Raw genomic sequence first — 23,424 nt, 5'->3', positions numbered from 1 at the left:
CAATCGTGGGATACTTGCCCTAATATGACCAGGATGATGACAACGATTGAAACGCTCCAAAAATCATAAGAATTTAAAACCTTTTAAAAACCACGATAAACCACAATTGTTTTACAAAATAACCATTGATTCAAGAGTATTATTTAAAATTAGAGTTTCCCAAGACCCAATAACACAAAACAGGAAGGTGTGCACGATCATATTTTCGCTTTACCACGATTGTCAGAAGTACCTAAAACAATAAACTGAAACGGTAAGCCAAAGATTAGTGATTTCCCATAAGGTACCATCACACAACATATAAAATACATATATTAGCATGTTGGGTCCACAACCTCTCTGTTGGATTGCCCTGCATACCATATACTAGGTCCACAACCTCCCGGTTAGATTAACCTGCATATCATGTATTAGGTTCACAAACCCCCAGTTATATTACCCTACATATCGTGTACTAGGTCCACAACCTCCCAATTGGATTGCCCAGTCTAATAACTGACAACACAAAGCAGTAGTCTCAACCCCAACATGACATTTCGACATATAACAAATAATATACACATTTAACATACATATAATTATACAACGGTAATCACAGGTAGTCCTACAGACCTACCAGTTTAACGCATATCAACAACTATCAGATAATCATACATGCTTATCACATACCCAACATATACCTTCGACCCACAAGTACAGTGAAGAAGACTCACCTCTCAGTCCGAAAAGATCTTTGGCAGAAAACAGCTCCAGATGACAGCTTGACTGGTCACCTAAACACAAAATAATGAGCAATCTCAAATACCACTCAAATTACCTAAAATACCATTGGGTCAAACTTGGTAAAACCCTGGAAAATGTCAAAATCAATCCATACTCAAAAGTCCCATATGGGCCCAAAATCAGAAAATAGTGGCCCATTAGGGCCAAAAAACCCAATCATCACGTCTCACGTCGTGACCAAATCCATGGTCACATCATGAGAGTCACCCGTTCCGATTCCAAAGACTCGCTCTTGACTCAGACAACTTAGCAAGGGATGGGTTTTTCATGCTCACATTGTGAGACATCATGTCTCGCATCGTGAGAACGGTCTGAATCCCAAACCAAAGATTCAACATTCTTAATCCATTATGCCTTCAATTTCAATTCTTAAAGAAGCTTAAGGGGGCCCTAATGGTCCATAAAAATGCTTGCTTTATGGATATGCATGCATCATGCATGTCCATACACCATTTAAGGTCAAAAGCAGAAATATGGCCTCAAGTTCTCATGCAAGCTTCCAATACTCTACCAACTTCTATATCTGAATGATATAAGACTCAAAAGGCCAATTGAATCCATAAAGTTGCTAACTTTATGGATCTTTTTTACTCCAACAAGCTATAGCATAAGGAAATGGGAGCAAAAACCTAGATCTAACCATGAAATGGAATAAAGCTTGAGTCTTGAAGCTTACAATGGTCCAAACAAGAGAAGAGATAATGAAAAGAGAAGGGACTTATAAGATTTGGAAAGAGAGGAAAGTTGAGTCCAAGGTTTATTAGGCCATTCAAGGTTATTTAGAGGATTGGGAACCAATCTTACAAGCTGGAATTACCGGAAGAAATGGATAATATTCATAACACTTTCCATGTGTGTTATTTGAGGAAGTTTATGGGAGAAGTTCCCGATATAATTCCACTTTCGGAGTTAAGGATGGATGAAAATAAGAGGTTAATCGAAGAGCCTGAAACAATTTTTTTTACTGTAAGACAAAGAAGTTGCGACGTAAGATGGTTAAATTAGTGCTTGTGCGATGGAAACATACGAATGGGCCGAACCTCACCTGGGAAATAGAGAGTGACATGATGAGTCGTTATCTACATCTGTTTGCTGATGCATGATTCCGAGACAGAATCATCCTAAGGAGGAGCGAATTGTAATGCCTGTGTTTCTGGCTAAGCATTAATATTATTATTTAATAGTTAGGGTTGACAATTGTAACTTAATTTGAAGTAATGAAGATGAATTATTTGAATATTATGTGATTTATGTGTTACAGATGTGCTTATAACGATATAATAAATAATAATAAAAATATGCGTCAAAAATAGAATGAAGATTTGACCCAATATATTTAAAGAAAGTTGAATCGTAACAAAGATTTCGGGGATATAAGGAACGCTGAAATCCGACTTATAACAAAGAAGTTATGACATGTCGAATTTTGTGACAAAACCGGCACGGCGCTATGTATCGAAAAAGTAAGTTTGTGATAAAATACTTATTAGTCTTAGTGATCTAAAAGAAAGTCATAGTATATGTTAAACCTAGAACGTACATAAAAAGAACGTCCAAATCTGACTTCGTTAGAGGAAGTTATGATTTTCTAAGGTTTGGCATAGCAGTATGCAGCCCGAAAATCGAATTTTAGATTGATCGATTTTTAGCTGACATAACGTAAACGAGAATCGAAGATCTCGTTAATAGGAGCTCAACGATATAAATACAGATGAAAACGGACGCCGGATGACAAAGTTATAATTTTTTAACGGACTTTATCTATCTAAGCCTGTTTATATATAACTTTAAAAATAAAGTCAAAATTAGCCGACGAAGTCTAAACGAAAGTTGTAGATCATGTCGCTACATATGCGTGGATATAAAGAACGTCAAAAACGGAGCTCGTATGCAAAAGTTACAAAATTTATAAGTTAATTAAATTATGGGTTAAGATGCGAGGTTGATACGTGGCACAATCCTGACCGTTGCTTCCTCCCCACGCCTTGCCACCGAATGGTGACACCTGTCCACGTATGCCCAGCGTAACTTACAGTACACCCAACGTACCTGTTATGTAAGCCCCACGTACTCCGAGTTCCCAACCTATAAATAAGGCGCAAATCTTTCATTTTCTTCACACCAAAACCATTCTTTCTCTCTCAAATACCCCCTAGCCCCTACCCTTCCCTAGCACTTCCCAAGTGTTAGAGGCGAAGCCTGGAGCGCCAAAAGGCTCGGAGAAGAAGAGATTTCGGGCCATAAGTTTTGCCCCTGCAGAGCCTGACTCCTAGCTAAACCTCCTTATAAGTGAGTTATGCTTACCCTACTTTAAGTATAACTTATGTTTAAGTTCATTATCGTTATTATGAACCTATAAACAAGATTTATCAATGATTCAAAGTCTTTATACTAATTGATCTACTTACGGGGATGATGTATAGGTTGTGATTTAGTGAGGTGTTTAAAGTGTGCTTTTCAAACAGTATACTACGTATACTAAACGGACCCTACCTCCGATATGATCCTACCTGGTTGTTCCTTAGATCATGACGTAGACTTTGAGTTAATGATGAATCTAGACTAATAATTTGCCGCAATAAATATTAGACTAAAATCTAGTAATAATGATACTAGGTTTCGTCGAAGGAAAATAAAATTGTTAGAAGTAAAGCGCTGCCCGAATTACGAGTCATCACTTTAACAAGTGAGTGGATAGTTACTTTCATGTTACACATAGATATGAAATATTTAAATATAAATTACGTGCTATTTGTGTATATTATATGTGTTCTTGATATATATGCTGGATGAACAAAATATACATGTTGTATTCAATTTAAATTGTATATGTATTTTATATCTATAATTATGATGGGTAGAAATGGGTAGATAAAATAGATGATGAAAGATGAAATAAAATTGATGAGAGGCCTCGATGTTCAAATCTGATCCACTCATCTAGCGAAGTATAGACGACGACCACAGGCTATTCTAGACAGTCCAGTGGAACGCTAGCAGACTCGCAACCTGTAGGTGTTTTTGAACTACGTGTTCACCAGGTGTACTCCATCCCCCTCATGGTTGCCTTTTTGACATATATTGCTGAGGAATCCCCTAAGCAGTGTTGTCCATACCGATGATAATCCTTAGGCTAGGTCCTTTAATTTAGATGCTTTAGGGATAGAAAGTGAGGATAACGAGAATGGGTAATAGAGTTGAATGATTTGATTAAATTAATGAACTTAATTATTGTGGGTTGAAAATCCTATGTGCTCACCATGCACCCAAGCCTAACCCACTCAGTTTCTTGTATTACAGGTAATGGTAGAAGAGCACAAGAGTGTTGATCTGATGAGAGATTTATAGATTATAGGCCATTAGAATAATAGATATTTGTAAGGCCTGTATTATTTATGTTTATGCTTATGTACTGTATTGACAATGACATCCCAACGTTTTTAATATAATTAAAACACATTTTTTTGGAAATGCTTTGATAATATCTTTATCATATTTTTGGGAACAAATTCCGAAATATTATTCTTCAAAAAGATACTCTGATTTTCAAATAAAGCATAAACAAATCGGGTTTTTTTGGGCGTGGAATTGAGGATGTCGCAGTCATAGAGGTTGTTGCTGCCATAGCCATTGCAGTTGTTGTTGTTGTAGGACTCCAGGGGAGAGGGACGGTGCAGTACCGAGACTTTAGCAATAGGAAGCCCCCAGAGTTCGACGGGGTCAAGGATCCGATCATTTCCATGAGGTGGCTATCTGATATGGAGGATTGTTTCTTCACTTGCTCATGTCCAGAGGACCAGAAGGTCGTGTTTGCCTTGAACCTTCTTCGTTGGGGACGAAGGACTGGTGGAAGCTGGTGACCGGTGCTTATTCTCATGCGGAGAAGGCCATAGTGACATGGGAGCAATTTATGGAGATGTTTTGTACTGAGTATGTTCCACTAGTGGAGAGCGAGAATTTATCCCATGAATTTTTGTCGTTGAAGAAGACAATATAGTAGGTAACGGAGATGACCAATATCTTTACAGACATAGCCTTTTTATGCCCTAAGTATGTTGTTTCAGAGCAGTTCAGATGTCCCGTTACTTGAGCATGCTCAAGATGGAGATCCGTGAGTTTTTTGTTAACCCAGAGGTATGGTTCCATCTCCAAGTTGCAGTCCCTCGCTCGGAGGAGGGATATTGAGATTGAGACCCAGACGAGAGAGAAGAGGCAGACCCCTGTTCAGTCACAACCAGCAACGAAACAGTTTAACCCCGTTGATTCATAATCTAGAGGACAGAGGGGATGCACTTGTGGCAAGTGCAGGAAGATGCAAGAGGGAGCATGTCGATTAGCTACTGGGTGCCACAAATCTGGCAAGGAGTCGCATTTCGCGAGGGATTGTCGTCATCAGGCTCCGTTATTGAGTACCAGGATTTGTTACCACTGTGATCAGGTTGCCCATGTAAAGGTCAACTGTTTCTTGCTCGCCACCATACCTGTGCATGCACTAGCATTGGCTACTTTGAGGATTACTGATGGATACCGGGGGAGAGCTGAGACCCTAAAGGTTAGGGGTTGTGCTTTCCAACTCACAACAGAGGAGGTCAGGGCGGCGTCTAACGTCGTTACTGGTATGTATTCATTTATTTTATGTTCAGTTGTTTCATGTATGCTTATGCTTGTATTTCTAATAGATATTTTCTTAATGAATTCTTTGTTTGTCTTGTGCTTTTTGACTTGGGTTTGAGTCGGTCCTTTGTATATTAGGTTCATTAGGTTCATCCTATATTCCTGTGTAAATTGAAGAAGCAATCACCATGGTTAGAAGATTTTATGGTGGTTGCCCGATACGATGGTTGTCATGTCTGTCGAAGATGATGATGATGATGACGACGCTAAGGGGGATAGTATCGTCAGTAACAATGGTGGTGGTCCCATTTACTTTATATAATTACAATAACAAAAATAAATGTTAAAAATGTTAAAAAGAAATAAATAAGGGTAAAATTGTATTTTTATATATGGTAGGGACCAAATATACAACAAAATAAAATGTAAGGTATTATTCGATTTAGAGAAACCAAACATATAAATTACATTAAACATCAAACCACAGGGACCATTCATGTAACTTACTTTATAATTTTCTTTGTTTGACGTTTCGATGCTGCCTTTTACCTTTTGGTGACCTAGACCAGGACAACATCAAGGATTTTCGTTTCAATTCCGACTCGTTATCAACATCATCATCCAGAATTCTTTCTTATTACATTCACCCCTACCCGTGTCGATCTTCTGAAAACACCCAATTCATTCATTCATTCGATCAAAATTCAAAATGCTTCCACATGCCCAATCGATGACTTCACCTCTCCAATCTATCTTCTCCCCAAAACTTCCAATTTCTCATTCCAAACCCATCTTTAACTACAAACCTCGCTTCGATCCTCCCAAGTCCTTACTTCTCCAGCCTTTGAGATGTTCGGTTTCTCTGGCGCCCGAACAAACCCATTTACAATCAAATGTCACTACCAAGAGTAATAAACCCTCCCCAGCTGAAATTTCAAGAACAATCATGGAGTTATCCTCTGTTGGCACCTTTTCAACTACGGCCCAAGACAATTGGCCTCTTGCTGTTGGTGTTCGCTTCGCCGTTGACCCAGAAGGCACACCAATTGTTTGCTTAAGTGCTTCTCATCACCATTTCGCTAACGACAAAAGGTCCTCCCTTAATGTTCAGGTATTTGCGAAAATCTTTGATTGTTTTTCAACCTACATCCATTTTGCTTCTATTCGCACGATTTATGTTTTCTATGGCTGATTATGCACTTCTGCTTAATAAGTTAGAGCAATCTGGTCTGCGAACAACACAGTGCACCATCCAAGGTAGCCTTCACAGACCTGACGATGAAATTCTCTTGAAGGTACTTCTTGTATTAGGCTCCATTAATATCACACTTCTGTGTGCAATTCTATTTACGAATCTTAATATTCTCATCGACATTTCAAGCTTCTCTTTTTTTGACAGAAGATTAAGTCACTATGGGCAAAGAGATTTGGAGAAAAAGCAGACAATGAATTCATCCATATTCTTGATGTGCAACGTGTATTGCAAATGGACAACTTCATGGAGGTCTGTAATTTGGTAACTTGTACATATAAATTACTTAATTTCATGATAATCTGATATTCAAAGACACAACAAATGCAGGATGGTGTATGGGTTTCTTCTTCAGATTATGGACTTGCAAATGCTGATCCACTTAAAGATTCTGCTGAGCGTCTAGTTCATGAGATAAACACAAATAACATGGAAGATGTTCTCCGGTTTTGCAATGTCTTTGTGGATTCAGATGTACAGGTGTCAGAATATGTCATAAAATTAATCTGTTCTTTATGATATGCTCTGAATGCATCTATCTTTTTGGTTGTTCAGGTGTCAGAAGCAAAGATGGTGTGGGTTGATCGATTAGGGTTTGACATACATCTGTATTCTCCCCAAAATGATGTCTTTGAGGTCCGGATTCCTTTCCCTAGAGAAGTTACAGACGAGAAAGGGGCAAAATCGTCTTTTAATGGCATGTCCCAGACAGCATGGGAAGTAGAAAAAAACTACCATACCCTAGAATTTGAGAAAGTAAAACAGTTGAAGAAAATAGCCTCCAAGGTACAATGATTACAAGTTTCCTGATTTTGATCATACCATTTTGTAAGATGAGTTATATTTTGATTAATCAATAAGGAAAATACAGTCTGTTTTATATACATATACACAAATAGCAAATTTGTACATGATTATGTTAGGAAAGAAGCCATGGAAGATCAAGCTGCAGCATTTGTTGGTGAGAAATGACCTGTAACAACATTCTTGATCTTCCCCATCAAGCTTGTACGCTTGGCACTAGAACCATACTTATCCAACTTTGACCTAAACATGGAAGTCAACATATTCTCTATTTTCTCATCACTATATTTCAAATACTTATTACTATTAGGACTATGAGTATCCCCACTTTCCACTAAGGCCTTGTAAACAGGGACTACAACTTCCATTATCATCTGGCAAGTTTTCCATCTCAAATCTCTATCACACAACACCCATTCAGATTGTTTTCTAAACACTTGATCAAATACATCATTGAATCCTTTCATTTTGTTTCTGTCATTGTTGCTTAATAAAGCTGGAATTCTCCCCCAACTTTCTTTCAAATAAAGTGATGTGTAGTATTCTGTATGAACTTCATGTCGTTTTATCCAAGATTCCCCCATTAGATCCCCGAGCTTTGTACCCTTTAGATGTTTGCTCAAGTAACAGCTGGTGTTCATCAAGAAAATATAAGATAAAGAAGCATCTTCATATCTTTTTGCCCATGTCTCCAAGTTAAGTTCCAGTGATTTCACTATGTTTTTAATTTCAACTGAAACAATTCCCTTTGTGAACTTACTTTCATTATGCCAACTGGAGTGGATCTTTAGAACCTGTTCAAGTTCATGTTTGTATTCATCATCTAACAACTCGTTAGCATATTCTGTTACAAAGATAACCAATTTTGGAATTGTCCCATCTGGTGGAGGGTCGTTTAGTCTTTGTAGCTCAACTTGTGCTTTAAGGTCTTGAAAAATTTCACATGCACCATTGACCACATTCTTGAGAAATTCCCTAGTTTGACTTTGAATTTCTGAACATGGTTTTCCACCAAAAATTCTGTTGAAATCTTGTCTGAGATTGTTGAGAGTGGTAAAGATGTCTAGGAGCTTGAAAAGTTTGATTGCTTCTTTCTTACACTTTGTAATTGTGTTCCCAAATTTGATAAAACTCTGTATTCCCGATTGGAGGGCGATTTTGGAAAAGCAATATTTCCACACATTGACTTCAATGCTCTTACTAAACACGTGTTCACAGAGTGTGTACTCAAGTTCAAGAAGATGCTTAACTACAAACTCCAAATGTCTCCCCCATTCGTCTATATAACCTTCTACTTCTTGCACGCTATGAAATTCTGTTAATGTAATCTCCAAATAATCCAAATCAAGACCTTCTAAACTTCTATGGACAATTGTGCCCCTGATCTTGATATAAACATGAACGCATTGGTCCACAAGATTGTTGCATGAAAAGCATGCAACGATATCTTGTAGGTTTTTGACAATGGGGAAAGGTAAAGCTTCTGGTAAAGGATCAAAAACATCACTTTCATCATCACCAGATGAGAAAAGAGACGAAGGAACTTGAAGAGGGAAACTGTTTTCGATTAAAAGAGTTGTGAATTCATGTTTTAAATTCTCAAAAGCAACATTTAGAATTCCGTGTTTGAGAAGAGAGCGTTCTTCAAACCTTTGCAACTGTTTAAGTATATGGAGAGTTTTAGAGACATTGGAGTGGTAGAGGTTGTCAACAATGGTTGTGTTGATGTCTTCCACCCATAGGATGGCTAAGTTGCAGGTGTTGGTGAGAAGAGTGAGTGCTTGGCTGAATCTTTTGAGGAGAGAGAGGTGGTGGTGGAGGTCAGGGGAGGGGTGGTGGTCTAAGAGTAGGCTCCCGAGCTCCTCCACCACCTGGTAGACCTGGAAGACGGCGGAAACGGGTGGAAGTGCACGGTGGAGGTGGTGGTGGAGGGTGGAGAGAGAGGGGATGTTTGTGATGTGGGATTTGGAAGAATTGATACGGGAGAGATTGGTGGTGGTTTGGTGGATTTGGAGGTCTAGTTGGGTGGATTGGTGTAAGGTGGTTTTGAGAAGATCTCTAGTGCGAATGAGATGTTCCATTTTAGGGGGAGTTGTGATGATGAAGACACATTGAGGTGATAAATCTTAAAAGGGTTTTGTTTGGTTTCTTGGGGAGTTTAATTTCTTTACCAAACATACCAAATGAGAGTAGTGGAAGATATATTCAAACCAAACTTCACTGCTAAATTGTTATGTCTTTACTCATACTCATGCTTTGCTTCATCTCACCAACTCCAACTCTCTTTTTTTGCTATGAAAACCATTCCTTCATCCTTCTCCACAACCTTCGTCGTCCAAATCGATCCAGAACATAGTTTTTTTCCTCAATAATCAAAATATAATTCAGTTGGTGTCAAGGTGTCATATTTGTAAAAAAAAAATGTCAGTGTTTGAGATTTAGAATAAAGTTTTAATTCCAATGGAAATCGAGCTTCTTATGGACAATAGACCCTTATGTTAGCCACCTAGTTACATGATGTATATTTGATCATAATACGGGACAATAATGGGGATCGACTCGAAGGTTGTTGGAAAAATGACTTATAATTATCAAATTAAGAACGATAATAATCATTATTAACCATTGTATATATAATGCCAAATCTAAATGCTTATAATAGTTTAAAAAGGATATTGCTTTATCAAAACGGATGCAAGTCAAAAGATTAAAAAAAAAATACAAAGAAATTTGTATCATGTTAGATACTACTATAAATTATGTGTTAAATGATGTTTAACTTTGAACTTTTAATTTTTAATTTTTAATTTCTTTTTTTGTCACGGAAGAAATAGGAATAATTACAAAATAGAAAGTAACGACGGATCGACTATTTTTTCATAGAGTAAATTACGCGAATGGTCCCTATGGTTTAGGATAATTTTCACGTTTGGTCCCTAACTTATTTTTTGACTCGGAATGTCTCTATTATTTGTTTTTGTTGCACGTTTGATCTTTGTATTTACTAAAAAAAGATTATTTTGTCATTAATTTCTTAATTTATTTAAATAACGTGAGGTAGATAAGGTAGTGTAAGGTGAGATAGAAGTGGGGTTGGTGATGTGTTTATTTAAATAAATTTAAAAATCAAGGGCAAAATAGTCTTTTTAGGTAAGACAGAGACTAAACACGCAACATAAACAAACAATAGAGACTTTACGAGTTAAAAAATAACTTAGAGACCAAAAATACAAATTACCCCAAACCATAAGAACCATTCGTATAATTTACTCTTTTTCATATTTACTACACAAATTTTATTCATTTCTCACAAAAGCTTTTTACTTATATATATATATATATATATATATATATATATATATATATATATATATATATATATATATATATATATATATATATATATATAGGTTCAAGTTCATTTGAGACCATTTTAATTTTGTGAGACCGTTTGACCAAATCTAAAAATAATTTTAAAATGCAAAATAAATGGAAAAATCTAAAAATTCTTTTTTTAAATATTATTTTCGGAACTTGAATTAACTAAAAAATATAAAAAATAAATAAAAATAAATAAACAATAATAAAAAAAAATAAAAAAAAATCCGTTTTTTTTTTTGAAAAATACGTGAAATATTCTAATAGAATATTACACTGACATATTCTAAAAAAAAAAATTTAATGTAGAATAAATGGAAAAATCTAAAAATTCTTTTTTTAAATATTATTTTCGGAACTTGAATTAACTAAAAAAAATAAAAATAAATAAAAATAAATTCCATTTTTTTTTGAAAAATACGTGAAATATTCTAATAGAATATTACACTGTACATATTCTAAAAAATAATTTTAAAATGCAAAATAAATGGAAAAATCCAAAAATTCTTTTTTTTTTAAATATTATTTTCGGAACTTGAATTAACTAAAAAAAATAAAAAAATAAAAAAAATGCATATCACGATCTCACAAAATTAGGTCGTCTCACATGAACCTAACCCTATATATATATATATATATATATATATATATATATATATATATATATATATATATATAGATCAGGTAAAATTTTTTTTTTGTAGAAATGTAAGAAGTTTTTTTTTCTACACTTTTCTGACGAACAAAAGAAATGAATCATTAGATGAATTAAAAATAACATGATTCGCCAAAAAAATCTCAAAAAAACACACCGATGATTCATTTATATAATGATTTCGTTATTATTCACCAAAATTGTTATAAAAGTGAATTTTTTCTTAATTTACTTAAAAATGAATCATGAAGATTTTTTTTTTTTTTTTTGGAAATTTTTCTTGTGAATCATCTTACCTTTGAATCATCTAATGATTCATTTTGTATGTTCGCTAAAAAAATGTGGAGAAAAATGAATCATTTTTAGCGAACATACAATGCCTCTCAAGTCCTTGGATCCAACATTTTCTCTTTATCGTGCGCCATTCGGAGGTATAAAGCTCTAACCTGGGTGCATGTTTATCTAGATCTTGGTTAAGCTTATATTTTACCCCTTTTGTACCAAAACCTATGTCTTTGCGAGTATGTGGTACTCCAAAGCCTTTAAGCCATCCTTTCAGACATTTTAGGGTATTTCAAGTCATAAAAATGCAAGCTTGGATATTGGTTTTCTCTCATGCAAGTGTTATGGTGTGGCAAATGATTTAAAAAGTTAAGTTTTTGGTGTTGGGCTCCTTGTAGGCATGTAAAGGCATAAATATTGCAATTTTATGGCCTTGGATGTTTTATTAAGCTCAAATATGAAGTTTGGACGTAAGTTCTTAAGGCATTAAGACCTTAATGAGAGTTTTTATCTAGGGTACGTACATCGGGCACAAGAAGATGTATAGTGCGCGTACTGCACCTCGACCCCGACTTCCCTCTTACATCAGCCGCTTGTACGCATGGAATACAGAGTAGTACTCGGGGCGTACGACTCAGTTCCATCTAGTGGGCCGTTCTTTTGGGCCTTGGACCATTAAGAGTTGGGCTTTTTAGGTTGGGCTGAATAGGAAGGGCTAAGTGACCGTTTTTTCCTAATTAGGATAAATGGAGTATTGGACCATTTATTATGGGTTAAAAACCCAGATTATTAATTAGGGTTATTTTTGGGACATAATTAGTGTGAGGAGCCGTGTCAGCGGCAGCTCGAGTGTGTGGTTCGGTTATCTTCTTTTGGAGGTAAGTTTTCTTACCACACTAGTGGGTCGATGGCACCAATGTTGGCCCGCTGGTTGATATGTGTTAGATGTATGTGATTATGTGATTATGTTTAATATGATTGAATGTTATATATATTTAGAGCCAAATCGGGCTCAGAGTCATTACGGAATAGGGGGTTGATACGGACCCGACACAATTACATGTTGTTATATGGGTTGATATGGACCTCGGGGGTTGATACGGACCTGGCAGAACTACATGCTGTCATATGGGGTTGATACGGACCTGACACAGCCACGTGCTGTTATATACATGCTCATTGTATGTGGTATTTTGGGGAAGCTCACTAAGCTTTGTGCTTACAATTATGTTTATGGTTTCAGGTACTTTTGGTACAAAAGTGAAGGGCCCGACATGATTGCATCGCATCCACCTATGTTTTGTATTATTTTATGACTTGGATTTGTACTCTGATGATTACTCTCATTTGACATACTTTGTTTGGGAATGTTATGAATAGTTGTTGGTTTTTGATTAGGTTAAAACGAGATGGTTTGTTGTTGTTTATTCATAATTATTTGACCGGTTTGCTTCGCTTGAGTTTTGGACACGGTTATATACGGATAGTCATGGAGGATGGTTATCATGTGATGTAAGTAATATAAGTATGACACGGTTATATGCGGATAGTCATGGAGGATGGTTATCATGTGATGTAAGTAATATAACTATTTGATCATTACATACTACACTTCTAAAAACAATACTTACTTTACTGCAAAAAAAAATTTTAATTAGCAGCACATCATGATGTGGATCTCATTGTTTTTAGACTGTAGATCGGATGATGCTCGATGGACGGTTGTGTCGTCAGATTTCAACACTGATACATTTTACTGGAGTGACATTGATGACGGATCTGTTTACCCAGCTTGGGTAGAGTGTGATACGATATAATTTTGTTTGGATTACATTACCTAAGTTTTTATATACTAATAGTTATTTCTAACTTTTTTTGTAGCTTTACATCCCAATCAATATACCAAAAGCTCATTGGTTTTGAGGGGCTTTAAATTTGAAGACATTCAAAATGACTATATATGATAGTCATTGGAAAGGTGGCTACTGTTCGGAAGAAGATGATTGGTTTATAGGTATGAGAGCCCGCATCTACAAACTGTTAGTGGGAGTCACCCATTGGGTACCGAACCAACCGATTCAATCCCACTTAAGAGCTTCAAGATGATCCTCGAAAAGGCTCATACATACCACGACAGATTGATAGCAGAGGGGATTGTGAGGTGTTTTTGTGTTGGTTCCTAGAGGTGTTGATCACCAGGAAATCGATTTTTGTATAGGGTAAAACCGGTCCATGGGCACGACTAACCAATTTTTTTGGGGGTATAAGGACAAAGATAATTTAAACATCGTATTTGTAATATGACCTACAAACACATCTTTTATTTAGTTTATGTATTTATTAGTTGTTTGTTGATTTTAATTGCATTTTCTATTTTATAAAAACAAAAGGATATATTTTATAAAATCAAAACTTCTACATTATATAAAACCAAAACTTATTTTAAAAGAAAAACCACATGCTATGCGCAAAATAAATAAATAAAATGGTAAACTGTATTCCGGAACCATGGTCCGGAACCGTACTCCGGAATTTCAGAGAGCTCTCCGAAACAATATGTTCCGTAAATTACTTTAAAAAAATGATTATATCAAAAAAGTCTAAGGGACGATTTCTTAATTTCCCAAAAATATAACATACAAATCCATATTACTCTAACACATAGGATTGTTTTTAGTAAGTTAGGAAAGAGGTTGGTGAAAAGCAAAGGGATTAGGTAGACCGGTGTTGAGATATCAACATCCATGTGTTATCAAGTCTTGATCGTTGAATCATCTCAATGACTTTTCATATTTTAAATAATTATCACAGTTCAAGAATTTCATTTATACTGAAAATGTATTAATAGTAACGTCTTTAAAAAGTGTTTAATGGAAATCGACGATGCGTCAACTAACAGACCATACTTAAAGAAATATGTATAGTCAGCACCAAATACTACGTACGTCTTTCTTAATTTATTCTTCTGTTCTTTAAATATTAAATGCCAATAATTAAACAAACTAAATGACAAAACCTCATAATTTCTTTGATCAAATTGGGAATCAAACATAATTAAACGCCACCACATATTTCAACGGTTTCCTGATCTATGATATATTATTTTAAACCATAATAAAATAATACCAAATTCAACCTAAACCTTCTTAAACTTACCGACTGTAGTAACAATAAACTGCAGATGAATCAACCTAAACCTTCTTAAACTTAGGCTAAAGGTACGGTTACTACCAAACTATTAGAAAAGTGTTGTCATATCTACGTTACGTCATCTTCACTACAAATTCACTACCAGATTATTATCATTTGGAAATACACATTATTTATCTTTTAACTTTTTTTATTTTTATTTTAATATACAAACATATGCATTCATTGGCTAACTTTTTGACAGGTTGGAAAAAAATGAATTCTATTTGGCATAATCACGCATAGCAAGCTCGACTCCACATCACACCCATTAGCCTTTGAAGTGGTGTTCACTATGGACTTGTATACCATATCAACATTTCATGCATGTGAATCCTCCCATACCCCAAAGCCTTACCGAGTAAAATTGTTCATTTTAAATTGTTATTTAAGTAATGCGTTTGTAGTTACTTTTATTTGTGATATATATATATATATATATATATATATATATATATATATATATATATATATATATATATATATATCACAAATAAAAGTAACTACAAACGCATTACTTAAATAACAATTTAAAATGAACAATTTTACTCGGTAAGGCTTTGGGGTATGGGAGGATTCACATGCATGAAATGTTGATATGGTATACAATATATATATATATATATATATATATATATATATATATATATATATATATATATATATATATATATATATATGACAAAGTTGTAAAAATAGTCTTTATAGTTGTCAAAATTATGCGATTTTTGTCTAAAATTGTTTTGTGGTGCAAAAGTGGTCCAAATTTTGATACCTTGTGTATTTTTTGTCAAAAAATTTTAACTTTAACAGTTTGGCTGTTAACTTTTTTAAAACATTGATTTTACTCGTATTGACCATTTCTGCAACCAAATTATAAGGACCATTTATGCATCTTTTTATTTAAATTTTATTCAATTATTAATTCTTTTTAATTTTTTTTAATTAAATTATTTTTTATTATATTATTGTATATTAATAAATATTATTTTTAATATATAATATTTATATATTAAAAATATTTGTTTATTGTATTATGAGTTTATATTTAGTTAATTATTTTTTAATTTCATTTTAAGGGTTTATTTCTTTTTTATTGTATTATTATTTATTAATAAGTATTATTTTAAATATATAATATTTATATATTAAAAAAATATTACTTTATTGAGTGATCATTTCTTTTTTATTAGATTATAATTTATTAATAATTATTTTTTTAGTATATAATATTTATATATTAATAAATATTATTTTATTGCATTACTATTTTTTAATTCATTTTTATTATTTTAATCAAAAAACCTAAAAAATCTCTCTCACCACACATCTCCTAATTTATTTTAAATATTTGGAAGATAACATATTTTGGATAATACTACTGTTGAATTAGGTGTCTAAGCTCATAACTATATTTGGTATGTACTTGATTTGATTATGAACATTGTATTTTTGGGTTGCCTTCACTCATGCAACTTGATAAGTTGACTAGATGAGAGAGAGAGAGAGAGCGAGAGTAGGATTTATTATATGAATAATAAATTGGTACTCATAATGATTTTATTAATATATTATAAGATTAATATATTGTTTAGAAATCATATTATTAATTAGTAATCAATCAGAAATTAATTTGATATTAATTTTGGGATTAAAGAAACTGATTAATAATGCAGGGGCGGTTTTGCAAATCATTGATAGTTGTGAAACTGGACTTAAGACTCCTTGTAAGTGGAGTGGACGAAATTTATGGGTGAACCCATAAGATTTTGTCTAAGGGCTTACCAAGGAGGTGCATGGGTTGCTTTGGGTTTAAGTTAGGAACTAGGGTTTCCTTATTCAAGTCCAGCTTCAAGACTAAGCAACCTAGCGATATATAAACCCTCAAACCCTAGGATTTTCGGATCTAAGCATATAATACTTACCCTGGACGAAAATCCTTGTCTCTCCAAGTCATCTTTGTTGTGTTGGGTGTTTGTGACTCCATTAGAGGTGCAACACTTGGGGCACTAGGCTTTCAGAAGTCAAGATTTAGCAAGGATTGTTCTTGTTATTACAATATAACAAGTGAGGTAATCTTCTAACCCTAATATATATGTGAATTTCGAATTGTATATACTAGATCTAGGGTTTTGCTTTGGATAATTGATTTTCATGTATAACTTGAGAAAAACCTAGATCCAAAGCATTAAGGTTGCATGTGCATTATAGAAATGTTGTAATGCTCAAAACCTATCAATAGTATCAGAGCCTAGGGTGTTTTTCTGTTAGATTTGATGCATTTATGATTTGTTCAAAGCTGAAAGAAAAGATCATTTTTGTCTCTGCCTGATGAACACGACGTGTTCAAAGATAAACACGATGTGTTGGTCTTCCACGACGTGTTATGGCATGACACGATGTGGAGACTCGTCTGTTGGCAAATTTTTGGATTTATTGGCCTAAATTGGATTTGGATAATTACCATAAGTTGTTTTTACTAATTAAATTCGAATTTTATGATATGGTAATGGATATCCTCATCTAATTGAAAGATAATTGTCAAATTTTAAGATAATTATGAGATTTTGTGATAAATTAATTACTTGTAAAATTAGATTTGAATTTTCTTACCAAGTAAAATAGATAAGGTCAAATTTATAATAAGGATAAATTATATGATTGATTATAAATTTGATCTAGAAGATTTGAAAAGTTTCAAAATTTGCCCTCAAATTTTGGAATTTAAAATTTGATTAAAAGTTTTAATTTTGAGATATTAAATTCTAAACCCCTAGTATTTTAAAAGTTTAAAAATACACACACATGGATTTTATTAATTGTTTAATTAAATGTTTTAAATTTTTAATTAAAAGACTATTAATAAATCCATAGATAGGTTTAAATTTAATTAAATTAAAGGATTAATTTATTAAAAGTTAAACTAAACCTCTCTCCCATATCCACTCCATTGATTTTGGTGCTACCCTTGGTGGAGAAAATGATGAATTTGACTCTACTTATTTTAGTCCATACCGGCTTTCGACTGATGATGATATTGATGCACCTGTCACAACTCAACTGTAACGACCCAATTTTCACGTCCAAAAATTTCGTTTTAAAACATTACTTTAGAAAACATTAATAATTAAAAACATTGTTTGATCAAACCATAACACAACGTAAACCATGTCTAAAAGCCAAATCATACAACCAATCAAAATATCAGAGTATAAATCCCAGAGAATCTCGTAAATGCGGAAACCAGAGAGTGTGTGTGTGTGTGTGACATGCTGCTACCGCGCCGGCTCCTTTCCCCTAGTTGAGGAGGTACCTGAAACCAAAACTGAAAACCGTAAGCACGAAGCTTAGTGAGTTCCCCCATCGTACCACATACCATACAAACATATAACATACATACTGCCAGACTATTCTGGGGTGCCTGACTACCCGGTACGGCCATTATGGGGTGCCGACTACCCGTGCGGCCATTATGGGGTGCCGTCATACCCGTGTCAAGTCATTATGGGGTGCTGACTACCCGTGTCAAGCCATTCTGGGGTGCTGACTACCCATCGATCCTAACAACTGATCCTCGGGGACTAGTCCCCTCCTACTGTCTCTATCGCATATAACATAACAAGCCAGCATGCAGACATATCATCACGTACTGTCAGACATTTCTGGGGTGTCTGAACTGCCATTCGGTCCTATCAACCGATCTCTACTTCTATCTCATATAACATATCATGCTAGCACATAACATATCAGGTAGTAGTAAACCTAGATATCACAAAGACAATCATCTAACATACGACTCCTACTGGTGGGTCGGCATTGAAGCTGTAGTCCCACCACTACTGGAAGGTAACTCACCTCGAAGTAGCTGCTGATCTGATCGGGAACTGACTGTCTAATGCTGCTGCTGCTGCTCCGGAAATCCTCCGGCTGCAATTCCCACAACATACTCAATCAAACACTGCTAACTGTCCTTTGGGTAAAATGACCATTTTACCCCTGATCATGCCCTAAGTCAAAGTCAGAGTCAACTTTCAGTTGACCTGACTCGCCGAGTTGGCTTTTCAACTCGTCGAGTCCCTACCCAAACGATTGTCCTGAACCCCGTTTCTACTCGTCGAGTTAGGCGACGACTCGATGAGTTCTCCTTCTAAACTGATATTCAAGTCCTTCATCCTACTCGCCGAGTTGTATGAACAACTCGTCGAGTTCATCTTCATCCGAAGAACACTTGCTGCTGCGACTCGCCGAGTTGTATGAACAACTCGCCGAGTCTGTTCTTGATCTAAGGAGATTGCCTTGAACTCGCCGAGTCAGGGCATTGACTCACCGAGTTCCTCCATATATGAGTTCAGCTTCCGACTCACTGAGTCACACCCCGTGACTCACTGTTCACTCGACACTACGAAAAGGGGACAAACTCGGAGACTCGCGAACAGACTCGCCGAGTCGTTGCCATGCACCCACTAAATACACAGATTTGCTCGATTCTAGTCCATGTTATTCACAGATCTGGACTCCTAGAACACGAATCACACGTAAAGTTTCCAACTTTACGTGTAGATATTCACCAATACGGATTTTAGGGTTCAAAATGTACTTAAAATGGTAGATCCAAGGTCTTCAAGTAATGAGGGTCCATAAAGGCTACAGATCCGAGCCCTTAGAGCCCAAACATGCCTAGATCCGAAGTCCCTCAACACTATAAGCTCATTACACAAAGGTCAAGACTAGAAGAAGCCTTGAAATGGCTATCACAAGCTCTCAACAAGATAATAATGAAGGGACAGAGAGGGTTTCGAGTCCAATACCTCTAGAAGTTCTGAAATGGCACAAAGATTCTGGATCTTCTTCCTCTCCTCTTGATCTACCTTCTTTTTCTCTCCAAAACTTCAAAGAAATGCACCAAAACCACCCAAATTACTAAAAGAGGGGTTAGAGCTTCGAGAGGGAGTGTTCTGGACGCAATGGGGGTTGATATGAGGCACAAAACGTCGCTTAAATAGGGTGCAACCCCTGAAAATTAGGGTTTCATCCAACAACGGTGACTCGCCGAGTCCGGAATATGGACTCGCCGAGTCGCCAACTTAAACATGTCCCGGGTCCCGTCCTTACTCGGCGAGTCGGACCTATGACTCGCCGAGTCCAAGGCTAAAAAGAAGGAAGATTCTCAATAAGATTTACATACCAGGAACCAGGTGCTACATCAACATTTACACAAAATTCATGAGAAGCTTGATCGCTTACTTGATGATAGTAAAGCTTACAGTGGTGTTGTTCTTAAAGCCTTCCTCGAAACTGCCATTGATCAATACACAAAGGCTATTGAAAAATCTACTCAGGCAGTTGATGCGTCTACATCGTCTTGTAAACAGGCAACGACAGAGGTTACTGAGGTTATTCACACAACTCAGATATTCCTTGACTCTTTGAAAGCTCATGCTGAAACCACTGCAGCGAAAGTCCAATCCTCTGTGGACTCCTTTTCTAAGTCCCTTCAAGAAGAAAGCACTAAATTCGATGTTGTACGCTTTTTGTCCAAACCGAGAACACTTCCTTTTTAAGATCAGTGGATTCTCGTTTTGACTCTCTTCATGCTACTCTGGCAACCGAAAGTGCCTTGAAGGAGGATCTGGCCAAACACAAAGCCACTATTAAAGTCCAGAAGGTGCAGCTAGCCTAAGCGGAGAAAGAAATCTCTTTATTAAAGGTCCAACGGGCTGTCTATAAGAGTTGTGCGGGTGAGGTGAAGGACTTTTTGACCAATTTACTTGGTGCTCATGATCCTATTTTAACTCTTACAATTCGTAATCATCTCACATCCAAACTCCTTCCTGCCCTTGCCATGCTGCATGAAATGAAAGGTGTTTCGGAGGGGTTTGTACCTCCAAAACAAAGGGTAAAAAGTAGTACTCGTGTTGTTCAGCCGAGAGTATTTATGAAAACAGAAGATGCTCAACCAAGTGTCACAACCGAACTGAAGGATATTGTAGCTTCAGGTTCTGGTTCACAAGCAAAGCCAAGGGAGAACATTGATGATAGTGAAAGCGAGGAAGAAGAAACAATTGCTGATGCTCTCAAACGAAAGAAAAGAAACAAAGAACTGGATAAAAGTGTGAAAATAGCAAAGGAAGCAGAGGAAAGGGAAAGGAGAAACAAAGAAGAAGAATATGCCCTGAACTGTAAGAAGGCTTTGTTTCCCTTATGGACGAAAGAAACACTTATCAATCAGGCGATTGAGTCTCCTTCCGTCTATTGGTTGGAGCCAGTTGCTTCGTTTGATTGTGATAACTCTAAAGACTCGCAGTTCGATATGCCAATTACAAGGAAGGCTTTTACTTTCCATTGTTTTGATTCAACTGCTGAGGTTCCTTTCCCTCACCCGAAGGTTGATCGTGAGCTGATAGACTTTTACTTAAAGTATGGGCAACCGCAGTACTTGACTTGGAGCGCACAAAAGATCATTACTGTTAAGGTACTCAAACCTTCGCATGCAGGGAGATTTATCAACGTCAATTTCAAGTTCACTCGTGGTACAGAAAACACGGTGTCTATTATCTCTCTTGCAGATCTTCCCAATCTTAATCCTCATGATTGGATTATGCTATACAACATTCTGCTCACTAATCTTGTGGAATATGAGCCTATCTTAGAACATATGAAGAGAATGTTGGCCTCCTACATCCATGAAGTTGCTGCTATGGATCAAGAGATAGCAAATGTGATGAACAAGAAGCCAATTGTGAAGACTACACCGAAATCAGGGGATGTGAACAAGATGAAAATAAGACAGATAGATTCAACGAATCTTACTGTGATGTTCACAAAAGGCGAAGATCACAGGTTTCTGTTTGCTTTGGTAGATAAGCATCTGTTTTCTACTGACTGCTTGGAGCACGTTATCAACTTGATACATTGGTGCAAGCAGAACTCAGAAGCTGACAAGAAAAATTTCACTAATATGCTGCATTGGTACATTACTTCCGGTACCATCTTTTGGCTATCATCCCGAGGATTTTCAAGACTGTGAAGAAGTCTTCGGTTGTTAAACAAAGTTGAAGTTTCGGCTTCATAGACACAAAGGGGGAGATTGTTGAGTCCGTTTATGTTGCGTCTAGGGCCTTAAGTTTTGTATCCGGGTTGGGCCTGTCCATCCATAATTTTCTAGATTAGCTAATAGGGTTTTACTATAAATCTGCATGCATGTATGCATGATAAGCTATTGATTTTGACGTTCATTATTGTAAACCCTAAAACACCTCTACGGTCGAAGTTCTTTATCGAGCTCTTCTGAGGTGTTAAAGCATTAATCATTCGACTTATTCAACTCTTTTATCGTGTTCTTTATTGTGTCTTTATTCGTTAACTTGCATAGAATCATTCGATCCTAAAAGAACTTTGTTCTAAAATTGTTGAAACATGTTTAACATTAAATGTTAATGTGTTTTCATTGATTAAACATACAGAGGACGCAAATAATGCAGAAGATGAAAATCATTTGGTTGATGAAGATACAGAGGTTAATATTGATTTCACTGAAGGTACTAAATTCAGTTCAGGATATTGAAATTATTACATACTATTTTAATTATGTCAGAATAATTATTTTCTTCATGTGGTTTAAACAGGACAACCATATGATACACATGATTACGTTTCACCTAATGGCACATTGTATTGGACCCCGATTGTTTCAGACGATATCAAACCAAAAGTAACATCAAAATTTGATTCATATGACAAAGCTGTAGCAATGTACAGAAACTATGCATTAGAATCTGGCTTTGATGTCAGGCTTGGAAGAGTCAAAAAAACGAATAATGGGATTATTGCATATAGGCATTTGGTATGTAATCGGGAAGGTAATCAAATACTAGTAAAGTAGATACTCTGGACATTCACCATAATAAAACTCAAAGAAGGAAAGATTTATTTAGGAGGAATTGTAAAGAAAAAGTTGTTTTTAGATATAATTTCAGGTACTCTTAAATATGTCGTGAGTGATTTTGTCGAACAACACAATCACGAGATGTTTAGCAAGGGAAATATGTATTTATCTCGTTCAAAGAGAAAACTTAATTATTCCCAGGAAATTTTCATTCATAATATGTCAACACAAAATATTGGTCCTGTAAAAGCACATAGACTGTACAGTGCTCTTCAGGTCGGTCCTTCGGTTCGAGGTGGATTGGTTTCTGATTTCAAGAATGCTAGGAGAAATCTGAATTGTTACATAGGTGGGAGGGACGCGAAATTCCTTGTTGACAAGATGAATGACAGGAAGAAAAATGTCCCATCATTTACTTTTGAGTATAAAGTCTTGAACAAAAGACTGAATGCTCTATTCTGTGCTGATGAAACAGCAAAGTATAACTACAATTCGTTCGGAGACGTTGTATCACTCGATGCCACATTCAGCATGAATAAGTATTTCTAATCTTTAATACTTTTACAAATAGATTTTTTTTTT

At 35.6% G+C, this 23,424-nt stretch overlaps 2 protein-coding genes and 1 long non-coding RNA gene across 4 annotated transcripts in view; 2 read left to right on the top strand and 1 right to left on the bottom strand.

Annotated features, from left to right (window-relative positions):
* The window catches only part of LOC145100401 (uncharacterized), a 106,042-nt gene that overhangs the window by 3,568 nt on the left and 79,050 nt on the right, over nt 1-23,424 (top strand). The window lies entirely within an intron of this gene.
* PGR7 (proton gradient regulation 7) lies at nt 5,947-7,535 on the top strand. Of its 2 annotated transcripts, none has more exons than XM_079040265.1 (5): nt 5,947-6,508; nt 6,612-6,692; nt 6,800-6,901; nt 6,980-7,129; nt 7,205-7,535. In XM_079040265.1, exons 1-5 carry the CDS (start codon nt 6,107-6,109, stop codon nt 7,442-7,444), a joined length of 975 nt encoding a protein of 324 aa, XP_078896391.1. In that variant the 5' UTR covers nt 5,947-6,106; the 3' UTR covers nt 7,445-7,535. The 2 variants fall into 2 exon arrangements, with proteins under 2 accessions (XP_078896391.1, XP_078896390.1); XM_079040264.1 differs by having other exon boundaries at nt 5,948-6,508; nt 6,797-6,901.
* On the bottom strand, nt 7,474-9,620 carry LOC145102790 (exocyst complex component EXO70I-like). The gene has a single exon (XM_079040263.1). It carries the CDS (start codon nt 9,532-9,534, stop codon nt 7,591-7,593), a length of 1,944 nt encoding a protein of 647 aa, XP_078896389.1. The 5' UTR covers nt 9,535-9,620; the 3' UTR covers nt 7,474-7,590.

Source organism: Lactuca serriola, chromosome 4, assembly GCF_051521515.1.
Source record: "Lactuca serriola cultivar US96UC23 chromosome 4, Lser_US96UC23_V15, whole genome shotgun sequence".
Lineage (NCBI taxonomy): Eukaryota > Viridiplantae > Streptophyta > Magnoliopsida > Asterales > Asteraceae > Lactuca > Lactuca serriola.
The sequence above is the reverse complement of the archived record's forward strand: the minus strand, read 5'-3'. Positions and strand labels throughout refer to the sequence as shown.

What these genes read in the sequence shown, in the direction of transcription:
- PGR7 (XM_079040264.1), top strand. Translation starts at nt 6,107, where the DNA reads ATGCTTCCACATGCCCAATCGATGACTTCACCTCTCCAATCTATCTTC. An exon ending in ACGATGAAATTCTCTTGAAG is followed by an intron (nt 6,693 to 6,796) that starts GTACTTCTTGTA and finishes TTTTTTTGACAG; the next exon opens with AAGATTAAGTCACTATGGGC. An exon ending in AAATGGACAACTTCATGGAG is followed by an intron (nt 6,902 to 6,979) that starts GTCTGTAATTTG and finishes CAACAAATGCAG; the next exon opens with GATGGTGTATGGGTTTCTTC.
- LOC145102790 (XM_079040263.1), bottom strand. Translation starts at nt 9,534, where the DNA reads ATGGAACATCTCATTCGCACTAGAGATCTTCTCAAAACCACCTTACAC.